Source organism: Barbus barbus, assembly GCF_936440315.1.
Source record: "Barbus barbus genome assembly, chromosome: 13".
Classification (NCBI taxonomy): domain Eukaryota; kingdom Metazoa; phylum Chordata; class Actinopteri; order Cypriniformes; family Cyprinidae; genus Barbus; species Barbus barbus.
The window spans coordinates 13,431,789-13,444,396 of NC_136741.1; the positions used below are offsets into that span (position 1 = coordinate 13,431,789).

Consider the following 12,608-nt stretch of genomic DNA (forward strand, 5'->3'; position numbering starts at 1 on the left):
TATTGCTATCAGTTGCTTGAGGAAAAACAATTACATCAATCTCAAATAATCAATCTCTTAAATGTTCTACTTTTTAGATTTTCCAATTGATTGTCTTCTTAGATCAGACATTGATTCTGATATTTATATTTTAATTAGGAAAAGAGGACAACATGTTGATGACAAATTATGCTTTGCACACTGAAAATAATGTGCATATAGTTTACTAGATGGCTTCGTCTCTTGTTTTAGAATGGCACACGTTTATCTTTGCACAGGACAGGCTACATTCCAATAAATCCAGTCCCTCTATTCCATGGAATATGCATGCTAATAACCCAAGAGTGTCTGTCTCCCAAATTAATGACCCCTGCACGTCTGTCAGTCTTATTCACTTGTGCTGTTTGTGAAATCTCATTTTAAATCACTTGATATTCTATTCACAGATCTATACAAACCCACCTGGACCAGTCAGATGTACCCTCCAGATATCCTTAGTGAAGTAGGACAGTGGCTAATCTGTAAAATATCTATGAATATGTTTAAAGGAAAGAGTTTCTATTAAACTTCAGCTGTTCAGAGATTTGTTCTGAGCGTTTCAACAAAGTACCAAATCTCAGGCTCCTGTACTCGGGGCTAAAACAAACCTTAGATTCACCATGATAAAAGTGATTTATGCAGAAAATAAATGAATCCTTCCAATTAATTATTTTATATTTTTATTTTTTAGGGTGCTTCCAGCCAATGAGGAACCCCAGAGTCCAACATGACCAGTGTGATAATCCATTCATTTAGATTCAGGGTGATGTCAGACACTAATCTATCTCACTGCTTATCTTACTCACATTTGGTATACCAGAATGACATGCAAATGCTATCCTGATTATGCAAAATATATATATGCATATGCATATTCAATACTATACTAGAATACAGAAGACCTGGGTCTGAGACATAAAGTTGTTTTGGATGCAACAAGAAGGTTGCCATGGTAGTCTGAGTACTCCATATTTTGACTATGTCATATTTAACATGTGCAATGTATTGTAATTGCCTAAATAACATTTTATTTTCATTCTTCTATACATCCACATAAAGTAAATAAATAGAAAATAGATAAAAGACATAAATCGCACTACAATGAATAAATAAATAAATAATGTTTGCTTTCTAGACAAATATCTGTTAAATGTTAATATAAGATATATTTGCTTGAGAAGCAACATTTTAAAGCAGAGATGCAAAACTAAGACCTGTCTTATGAAAATATTGAGATTTTTATTTTTTTTAAATCAGAAACCTCTCTAAATTTACGTGTAAAATAGGAATATAAAATATTCTTATTTTAATATTTAACATAGGATATTTTTCAACAAAACAAGATATATTTTTCTCTAAAAAATTGTCTGAATATCCTTCAATCACATAAATGGAACTTGTTTGAGCTACTTTTTGTTTGTTTTTTTTGCATTCAATGTAACTTAGAGAGTCCCTTGATGAATTTCACATGGAAACTGGGAAACTGGCATCACGGAAAAAATAGTACCTCATTCCTCATCAGACTGCCACTTTCTTTCTCTGTCATCATGTAACAGTAAAGCAACCAGTTGCAGTGATGATCTGATTTCTCAATAGTATTATCATGTACAAAGAGCTAGAAGAGAGTGAGATAAACTCCTCTTTGATTTCAGGTCAAGCTTCCAACCTGCTCTGGGCAATTTCATTGCCACGAGAGTCTACTCATCCAGTGTGTATTGTGTGCAACAGCAGAACAAACAAGAAAACACACTAAAAATGCCCAGTATTCAGTCAACACCATCTGGGTCTATGTCTGAGCTTAGTTTGTGTCTGTTTTTGAATCAAAGCTCTCATGGGAAGCTTCTGTCAGACTCCACCCTCCCTCAGTATAGGTTACTGTGGTGCATTGCAGAGTCTGATGATGACTCACCCACAGGTTTCACTGATCACAGGAAATTGAAGGGTGTGAGAACATTACTTATTAACATTAGCATTTAAAACCAGTTCAGGAAATTGATGTTCCAAGTCATGCAGCACTGTGAGCTTATTCAAAATCTGCCAAATACATATTTTTATAGCTATACACAATTATGAACCATCTTCAACTGAAGATGACTGCCAATGGCCATCCTGGACCCCGAAAAGACCCCCGACAGACCGCCACAACTCCCACCCCTTGAATCATGTCTAACACCTTTAATTTGTTTAGATTGTTACCATGACACTGAGGCTGTGGTTAACTGCACTTGAATGCTTCAGTAAGTTTACAATATGTGCAACCGCACTGCATTGACAGCTCTGTGTAACCACTGCAATATTCATATTCATATTCAAGCCCAACTGAGTAATTATCTCACAGAGGAGAATCAGAAAACTGGCCTGTCTACTGGGCTCTAACCGCCTGGCTCATTAGTCTCTGTGCATTAATTAAGGAAACATATTCCTCACACTTCTGCCTGGGTGACAGGGTAATGCCATTATGTGATTAACTCCCTGCTGTATTCCAAACTGTGGTTTTTTCGGCATCTTTAGAAGGTTGTTAAATCTAAAAAGTTGTCTAGAGCAAAAGTTAAAGCTTATTAGGTTTTGAAACAACAGAGTGGTCTTTGTGACTATGAAAGCCCGTGTTAAAATTCACATTACACACCACTTGTCTTGGTATTTATGCAAGAGTCCTGTCAGAATGGCATGATGAGGGTTTGGTGTGACTGAAGGAGACGCTTACGTTGTGGGAGGTTAGAGCATTGGGTCAGAGGAGAGACGATGTCTCATTTTTTCTGATGGGCAATGAGTCATCCAGCTCTGCTTCACTGGACAGTGGCTTAGACTCCACGTGCATGTGAATGAGAGAGAGAGAGTCTTGTAAATGTGTTTGTATTATGATAGTGTTATGTACATTCTGAATTCATTAAGGCACTCAATGCTGTGCTTAAATTAGTCAAACTCTTTAGTTGAATAAAAACGAACGTTCTCTGTAGCTCTTTGATAAACAACAATAGAAATATTTCTAGAACAAATATAGATATTTTTCACTGTGTGCGTGCATGTTTGCAGACTTCACAGTAAAGCTGAATCTCAGGTGTTAGTCTTGAAAGCATGAAATAAATAAAGCATAGAGCGACACCTTGTGGACATAACTCTCAGTTGTTTGAGTTTTGGTTCATGTTAATCACTCCATCTGTATTTTGTTTATCTCTAGGCCTATTTAACTAAATTAATGATTTACTGTTAATTATATAGTATTAGTATAATTCATTAGTTAGTATTATTATTATTGTAAGTCAGTTTGATGCTGGAGAGTGGCTAAACATCTGCAGCTATTTCTGACTCTTGTGTAAATTACTTACAGTAGGCTGTACGTGACCCGGCCTGGACCACAAAACCAGTCATAATTTTCGATCATAACCAGTCTATTTAAAGAAAAAAAAAAGTGAGATTCATCTAAAAGCTGAATAGAAAAAGCTTTCCATTGGTGTATGGTTTGTTAGGATAGAACAATATTTGGCCGAGATACAACTATTTGTAAATCTGAAAATCAAAATAACGAGAAAATCACCTTTAAAGTTGTCCAAATGAAGTTCTTAGCAATGCATGTTACTAATCAAAAATTAAGTTTTGATTTATTTACAGTAGGAAATTTACAAAATATCTTCATGGAACATGATCTTTAATATCCAAATGATTTTTGGCATAAAAGAAAAATGTATCATTTTGACCCATACAGTGTATTATTGGCTATTTCTACAAATATACCTGTGCTACTTATGACTGGTTTTGTGGTCCAGGGTCATATACGTAACATTTTTAGTTATAATAGTGTGTAATAATTATTTGCAATACAGATTGTTTTAAAATAGCTTCAAAGTAGCCTAATAAGTTTTCCTTTAAGTTTGTTTATTTTGTACATCCAACATTGCTACATTACACCTTCATGCATGCATTTCACTTTACATTACTGATTCCAGACTGCTACATTCTATATTGTTTTTCTTTTTGTTGTAGCTTGATTTTGTTAATAGATTTTGTGTTTTACTTTGGCTTTCTTGTGTGTCCCAGTTTTTGTTGTCCCTTTTGAGCCACAGGGCATAACAATGTTGCAAATGTCATCAAATATGAAATAAATGTAAAGTCTGCTTTAAAGTCAGTTCAGTGTTCAGTTCAGTTCAGTTTAAATGTGTATAGTTCATTAATTATGAAATGAGTTAAGTTTAGCTATAAGCAGCTCTACAGAAGACAATATTGTTAGTCAACTCGAGTGAGTTTATTGTTTATTAATTTCAGTTTAATAAATCAATATTGCAAAATTCATCACATTTTTTAAAAGATGATGATTAAAGGCAAGGCTAGGCAAGGCAAGTTTATTTATATAGCACATTTCATACACAGTGGTAATTCAAAGTGCTTTACATAAAAGAAAGTGAAATAGTCATTAAAAATAATAAGCACAGCAATAAAAACGGAATTAAAAAATAATAATAAAAACAAGGAATTTTAAAATGATATAGAAATTGATTTAAAATGAATTTAAAACAGTTAAGAATAGATAATGATTACATAGAATACAGTGCAGTCAGTTCGGACGTAGCGCAGTGCTCATTCAACAAATGCACAGCTAAATAGATGAGTTTTGAGTCTGGATTTAAATGTGGCTATTGTTTTAGCACATCTGATCTTCCAACTGTGGGCAGCATAATAGCTAAAAGCGGACTCCCCTTGTTTTGTGTGAACCCATGGTATTTCTAACTGGCTCGATCCTAATGATCTGAGTGATCTGTTAGGTTTATATTCAGTGAGTATATCTGCAATGTATTTAGGTCCTAGGCCATTGAGTGGCTTATAAACGAGTAAAAGTACTTTAAAACAATTCTAAATGTAACTGGAAGCCAGTGTAAGGACCTGAGGACTGGTGTGATATGCTCAGATTTTCTGGTTCTAGTCAGAATCCTGGCAGCAGCGTTCTCTATGAGCTGCAGCTGTCTAATGGTCTTCTTGTGAAGGCCGGTGAGGAGACCATTACAAAATCCACCCTGCTGGTGATAAAGGCATGAACAAGTTTCTCCAAGTCTTGACTGGAAACAAAACATCTAATTCTTCCAATGTTTTTGAGATGATAGTATGCTGATTTAGTTACTTCTTTGACATGACTACTAAAACTAAGGTCTGCCTCCAGAATCACCCCAAGATTTCTGACTTGATTTTTAGTTGTTTGACCCCTAGAGTCAAGGTATTTATTCACCTTGAAAACTTCATCTTTGTTTCCAAATGCAATGACTTCAGTTTTCTCCTTGTTTAACTGAAGATAGTTTTGGCACATCCAACTGTTAATTTCATCAATGCATTGGCAGAGGGAGTCAATGGGGCTATAGTCATTTGGAGATAAGGCTAGGTAAATCTGGGTATCATCAGCATAGCTGTGATAGGCAATTTGGTTCTTTCTCATTATCTGACTTAGTGGGAGCATATACAGGCTAAACAAGAGCGGTGCAAGAATTGAGCCTTGTGGGACTCCGCATGTCATGGCCGTCCACTTAGACTTATGCTCTACTATACTCACATAATAACCTCTCCCTTCTATATGACCTGAACCATTTGAGTGCCATCCCAGAAAGCCCGACCCAGTTTTCCAGTCTCTCTAGAAGTATGTTATGATCGACAGTGTCAAACGCAGCACTAAGATCTAATAGTACCAGCACTGAGATTTTTCCTGAATCAGAATTTAAGCGTATATCATTTATTATCTTAATGAGTGCTGTCTCTGTGCTGTAATGCGCTCGGAAACCAGATTATAAATTGTCCAGGTATCCATTTGAGTTTAAGTAGTTGTTCAGCTGATTAAAAACTACCTTTTCAAGAATCTTACCTATGAAAGGAAGATTTGATATTGGTCTATAGTTGCTCAACATGGTGTTATCAAGATTGCATTTTTTCAGAAGGGGCTTAACAACTGCAGTTTTAAGGGAGTTTGGAAAAGTCCCAGAAACACAAAAAAACTACTTAAAAGAAGACATATGCAACAAGTCAGTTCAAGTTTTGGTCTCATTCAGCAGTGTAAGCAGTCAATTTGATAATGCAATCTTTTTAATAGGCCTATAGCATTTTATCCTTCATCTCATGTAAATGTAGCCTACATGATGTTAAACATATTTTAATATTTATGTAAAACTGTTTAATGAACAAAAATGTTGGCACCTTTAAATAATTGAGCTAAAAGATCCGACAGGTTTACTCAAATTGCTGGGAGAACTGCAGATATAGAGTTGCTCCGACCAAACTGGACATGTAGCCTAAATTAACAACAGGTAGGAGGAGGGGTTATTTCCCCTTTAACTAATGGCAGCGGCTATTTGCACTAAGTGTAAATAGCGATAGAGGCTATTTACACTAAGTGTAAACAGCAATTAGATTCTATTTACACTCAGTGAAAATAGCATATTTTCTTGGCAGCGGCTATTTGCACTAAGTGTAATTAGGGATAGATGCTATTTACACTGTTAAAATAGCAATTTTATCTGCCCCTCAGTATTGTAGTACATTATAAAACAGTACACAACAATAACGTATTGAGTGTAAATTATAGTTTTAATTCAAATTAGGCTATTAAATGGATGCCACATAAAGACCTCCCTACACCCCTAACCCTACCCGATACTTTATTTTCCACTTTTTGATTATTATCAAAATAAATGCCTTTCCGATGCGATATGAGATTTGAAATGGAAGAAAAAAAGTTAGGCAAAAGGCGGGTTCGAAGAGATGGTCCTCACTGCAGAACACAAGATCCAGGGGGCGGGGTTGGATCTAGATCCAACTCCTCCCACCTTAAATATACCTGAACCTATCCGTCTCCAACCCCTGATGCCTAAACCCACCCATCTCCACCCCTAAACCTACCAATCTCCACCCCCTAGATGTGGATCCAACCCCGCCCCTTGGATCTTTGTTCTGCAGTAAGGGGCTACTGTGTTCGAACTCGGGTCGATCGCGTCAAAAAATACGCACCTTACCATCTACACCACTGAAACTGATGTTGAATAAGTGAAGCCCAAAATAAAGTAAAGTGAAAAAGTGAAGTGACATACGGCCAAGTATGGTGATCCATACTCAGAATTTGTGCTCTGCAATTAACCCATCCAAAGTGCACACACACAGCAGTGAACACATAACCCCGAGCAGTGGGTTCACTATTGTGTGTACACTTGGATGCAGAGCACAAATGGGTCACCATGCTTGGCCACACACCATTTCCCTTTCCCTTTTATGCTGCGGCACCCAGGGAGCAGTTGGGGGTTCAAGGGCACCTCAGTCGTGGTATTGAGGGTGGAAAGAGCGCTGTAAAATTCACTCCCCCCACCTACAATTCCCACCGGCCCGAGACTCGAACTCGCACCCTTTGGATTACGAGTCCGACTCTCTAACCATTAGACCACGACTTCCCACAACTTAGGCTAAAGTTTCAAATCACTATGATACTCTCTTTGTCCAGTTGCATCTAGATGCAAGAGGGGATTATTACCACTTCGACATGATTTTCACACACAAGACTTTGTTGAGCCAGTATTATTTAAAATAATGATAAAAATGAATTTAAAAATTTTAAATTTGAGTAATTTAATAATAATAATTATTATTATTATTGCAGTAATAAAGTAGTAATAATAATAATTAATTAATATCATAACATAAAAACTGTGTTTTAAAATGTGTAAAACTTAATTTACTTATTATTCATTCATTCTTGTCGATCTGTGTATGTGTCTGAAGACAGCATTTTCTCACACAAACCTTTGAGTTTGAGTTTCCACACAACCAACAGGGGGCGTGATGGGCCAGTGTTTGGTTTTGTCTGTTTTCCTTGAAATTTCTGGCAGCAAGTGTAATGAAACAGTGCCTTGGTCAGTACACGGACGTATATGTTCAACTCATTATTAAAAGATGATGTAAAATGATTTACATCATCAGACCATTTGACGTTCTTTGTCTAACAAAGACTCATCGTGAAACGCGTGCGGAGGAGCATCCTATTCTCCATGCATGACGTCACCTAGCCATGCTCAAGTCACGTTTTATTCCATCCAATCAGGAGCGGAAGGATCTGAACCTCTCTTTAAAAGTTCGGCCAAAGCAAAAGCTGTTTGTTAAAAGGATGAGAGACAAACAGGACGGATTACAATCTAAACCCCTTTGGAAATACTGGCACTCCTATAGTGACTATTTCTTTTCGTTGATAGGTATGTATCGTTATGATTAATCAAAACATCTGCGTTTGTAATGGTAGCAGTGCATGTTATGATTAAACAATGTTTTAATAGCGGCTTGTTTTAGTTTGAAGAGTTTAAATGAGCGATTTCATGTTTGTTAAGTTAAAATCGAGGACTCTATTTAAGTTAGTCTTATCCTTCACGGCTGTGTGTGTCACTGTTGATGCCATCGCCGCAATATGTTGCATTATGCCTAGTATATAAATGGCCTAAAGTTAGTTGAATAGTGCACACATTACGGTTTAATGAGTTCCTTCTGAACGTTTCGTTATGTGGTCAGTGGTAATGATTTTGATGTAACGTTAGTTGAATTCGTACACGATGAGCTTTTCAACTTAAGTAAATTGATCATGAGACGCTCGCTCTTCATTGTCTGCGTAATGGACCTGAGCGGCTCTACCAGCCACGTTGTTCCTGATAATGGGGGGTTTCCATGAGATATGTAATATAAGTTACACATTTTTATTATTTTGAACGTTAGGAGATGTGTATTTACAACGATGTCTTCTGTTAGGTTTGATATAGCACCACCATGGCCACTTCAGCTAGTTCCACGCTGAGCAAAGCTGTGAAACAGCAGTACATGGGCCTCCCTCAGGGAGACCAGGTTCAAGCTATGTACATTTGGATTGATGGAACCGGAGAGGGATTGAGATGCAAAACCAGAACTCTAGATTCAGAACCTAAGACCATTGAAGGTAGTTCCTGTGTTCAAAGTTATCATATTTTTTGTTTTTTAAATGACAGAAAGTTGTTAACTGAACCACCATCAGTATTGCAAAGTTTTGTTTTTGCCCTCTGTGTCTCTGTAGATCTTCCTGAATGGAACTTTGATGGCTCCAGCACCTATCAATCTGAGGGGTCTAACAGTGATATGTACTTGATCCCAAAAGCCATGTTCAGAGACCCCTTCAGGAAGGACCCCAACAAACTGGTTCTGTGTGAAGTCCTTAAATACAACCGCAAACCTGCAGGTGTGTAGATGTAAAATACCATAATTGATACCAGATGATTATTATACCAGGTTATATCCCATTGAATGGAATAGAATATACTTTATTGTCCCATTTCTGGGAAATTCATCTTGGACTCCATGGCATGGCATTACACGATACAACTCTCATAACACAGTACAAAAATCAATAATTACACTCAAACAAATATATTAAAAAGTTATAGTGTACCGAACAACCACTTCATCTTTGCAATTCTCACCGGCGTTGGCACAAATTAATTTTTGTAGCAGTATGACTTGCATATTGAACGTTACATTAATGTTTCTTGTGTTTCTCCTTAAGAAACCAACCTTCGTCAGATGTGTAACAAGGTCATGGATATGGTGGAGAACCAGCATCCTTGGTTTGGAATGGAACAAGAGTACACTCTTCTCGGCACAGATGGTCATCCATTTGGTTGGCCCTCCAATGGCTTCCCTGGACCTCAAGGTAGATGAATACAAGGTTTTTAAATGGCTGGAAAACTTTGGTTTAAGGAAATTAATAGGATTTCTTTGATTAGGTCCATACTACTGTGGTGTGGGAGCTGATAAGGCCTATGGACGAGATGTTGTAGAAGCCCATTATAGAGCCTGTCTGTATGCTGGAGTAAAAATCTGTGGCACCAATGCTGAAGTCATGCCTGCACAGGTAAAGTCTTTTTGGAAATTAGTTTAATTTCAGTTGTTTCTGTGTGGTTACCTTGTGTGTGTGTATGTGTATATGCACTGTAGGATACAATATAGTGTAATCAACTTTCAAAAAAACTAGTTTCTGAAGTTGTTTTTTTCCTCAGTGGGAATTCCAAGTTGGTCCTTGTGAGGGCATTGAGATGGGAGACCATTTATGGATCGCCCGCTTCGTCCTGCATAGGGTTTGTGAGGACTTTGGCATTGTGGCCTCTTTCGACCCCAAGCCCATTCCAGGGAACTGGAATGGAGCTGGCTGCCACACCAACTTCAGCACAAAGGAGATGCGTGAGGAAGGGGGTTTGAAGTAAGTGTGTAAAAGGAAGCCAAGAGTCTTGTCCCTACACTATAGCACTGACATGAAATGGTCATTGGTTATGATAATCAAATTGATTTTCATTTTAGATACATTGAGGAGTCGATTGAGAGGCTGGCCAAGAGGCACCAGTACCATATTCGTGCCTATGATCCTAAAGGAGGGTTGGACAATGCTAGAAGACTGACTGGCCATCACGAGACCTCCAACATCAACGAGTTCTCTGCTGGAGTGGCTAACCGTGGTGCTAGCATCCGAATCCCACGATCTGTGGGCCAGGAAATGAAGGGCTACTTTGAAGACCGTCGTCCCTCAGCCAACTGCGATCCGTACGCAGTCACTGAAGCTGTTGTACGCACATGTCTGCTCAATGAAGAGGGTGAAGAGCCAGTGAAATATAAGTGAAATATTGGACTGAAATGTCGTGTTTAGTAATGAAATATCTTACTGACGCCTTGTCTTTTGAGTTCATTAGTCCATCTGAAATGTGGGATGACACTAAATGGATCGCTTCTCTGTTTGCTTGCTTGTTTGTTGTAGAAATGCACCTTGGGTCAGTTTATGCTACAGTTTTAGCTTTCTCACTGCCATTGTCTTTTTATATCAGGTTTGTGGATGCAATGATTCCAGATTCTGGCAGAAATCCTAGTTTTGATTGAAACAGAACTTTGCACCTAAGATTACTACTATTACTTGGCCTTTAAAGCTGTTCTTGTGTGTCAAACTCTGATTTGTGTTATCAAATTTAACATGGTTTTTATATACTAACTGTAGATGTTTTAATGCTTTGTAGTCAGTTTTAGAATTTTGTTCACCAGGTTATAAATCATTGTACTCACAGGGACCAAAATGCATTGTTTATACTGATATGGCTCTGACTGTTCACAGGGTTGTGCGTTTTATATTTGCAGTACCATGGTTTAAAAACACTTGTCTCTTTAAATTAAAACCTCAAGAATTTTACTAAAATGTATCTGTGTCTCTCTCAGCCCCCCTGCCTCAGTCCTTCTGGACAGGTTAGCCAATAGAGTGCTGCACTGATGGTTTTTGTGGGCTAGTCTGGAAGTTTGCATCACCCTGGTTCCCTCAACAAAATCCTAATAGGATTTTTAAGTTGGTTTTTGGATTCTTGCAGAAAATAAGCTATATGAACAACAAACTTTTTAAAGTTTTGCTCACCATGAGAAACTTGAATACTTTTTGAAGCCTAAATACAATCACCAGAGGTAAAAATGTAGGTGTAGCCCAATTGAACTACACAACAGTTGCATGTATTTAATATCAAGCTTCTGATAACTCTGACAAAAAAAAAAGGGAATCAAAGGTACTTCATATGGTCCAAAAAAATAAAAATTATTCACATTATGGTCATCTAAATAGAAACATTAAAACTGACTAAACCACTGCACACTGATGCATTTTGGAATTTCGATGCCTTCGGCTTCCCTCAGAGTGTATAAGATATTAAATCAATGACAGGTGTAGGTATAATGTAAAAAAGAGCCATTATCTTCTGACAACTCTTTCAGTCAATATTAACAAAATCTATATTAAAAATAAGCACAACGAGGCTAAAAGCAGACTATTGAGTAGATCACTTCACCTGTTTGGCAATCCATGTATTCTCATTAGCAACTGCCTTTTTTCAAGACGATTGAAAGCTTTAAAAACAAATCGAAAGGCATTATTGCTGATGTGTGCTGTGCAATAAAACAAAAATTGTTGTAAAAAAATAGTATTTTATTTCAGGCATTTAACCAAAAACCCACTGACTTCAGAATGCTACGTGAAATGCTACAGGGTATGTTAGAGGAAAAATGCTGTGGTCCAAACGGTACTTGTGCATGTAATGTGTAATTGATGGAAAGACCACTGCTATTTATTTGAAAACTGAAATGTGCATTCCATTTGCTCTTTTGTAAACTATTTGTGGATTTTGAATGTGGCAAATCCTAAAATCTAATTGCTGTTTCTGGTGCCTTATGCAGGAAAGACTACCTTGGCAGCTTAGAAAACATTTTCTTGCATCAAATTATTGTTAGCAATCAGCGCACAAGTGCTGTGACTCTTTAGCTCAGCCCATGGCACGCCTCCATAGAATCGTAAGGCTGTATCTTTCTTTTATAAATCTGATAAAACTAAAAACTCTTTGGAGATACGAAGGATGAAGTACTACTCTATAGGTGCTCAAGATTAACATGAGATTGTGCTAAACTGTGTGTGTTATGTCCCCTTTAAAGTTTTTTGAGGTTTAAAGAGAGGGCAAAATGGAGCCAGATTTTACAAAAACTGGAGCAACATGGATTGGACTGACAAACAACTGTCAATAAATATGTTTGTACTGAAAAACCAT

The 12,608-nt window shown here is 37.3% G+C and overlaps 1 protein-coding gene across 1 annotated transcript; it reads left to right on the forward strand.

Moving 5' to 3' along the window:
• Positions 1–7,870: 7,870 nt before the first annotated feature.
• Positions 7,871–11,981, forward strand: LOC306879504 (glutamine synthetase). Its single transcript, XM_079432497.1, has 7 exons — positions 7,871–8,225; positions 8,770–8,953; positions 9,068–9,229; positions 9,554–9,700; positions 9,774–9,901; positions 10,047–10,246; positions 10,345–11,981. Exons 2-7 carry the CDS (start codon positions 8,788–8,790, stop codon positions 10,658–10,660), a joined length of 1,119 nt encoding a protein of 372 aa, XP_079288623.1. The 5' UTR covers positions 7,871–8,225; positions 8,770–8,787; the 3' UTR covers positions 10,661–11,981.
• Positions 11,982–12,608: the final 627 nt, after the last annotated feature.

Bases quoted from the DNA above. Each gene is read 5' to 3' on its own strand.
- LOC306879504 (XM_079432497.1), top strand. From the start codon at position 8,788: ATGGCCACTTCAGCTAGTTCCACGCTGAGCAAAGCTGTGAAACAGCAG. The intron at 9,701-9,773 runs GTAGATGAATAC...TTCTTTGATTAG, and splicing joins TGGCTTCCCTGGACCTCAAG to GTCCATACTACTGTGGTGTG. The intron at 9,902-10,046 runs GTAAAGTCTTTT...TTTTTTCCTCAG, and splicing joins CTGAAGTCATGCCTGCACAG to TGGGAATTCCAAGTTGGTCC.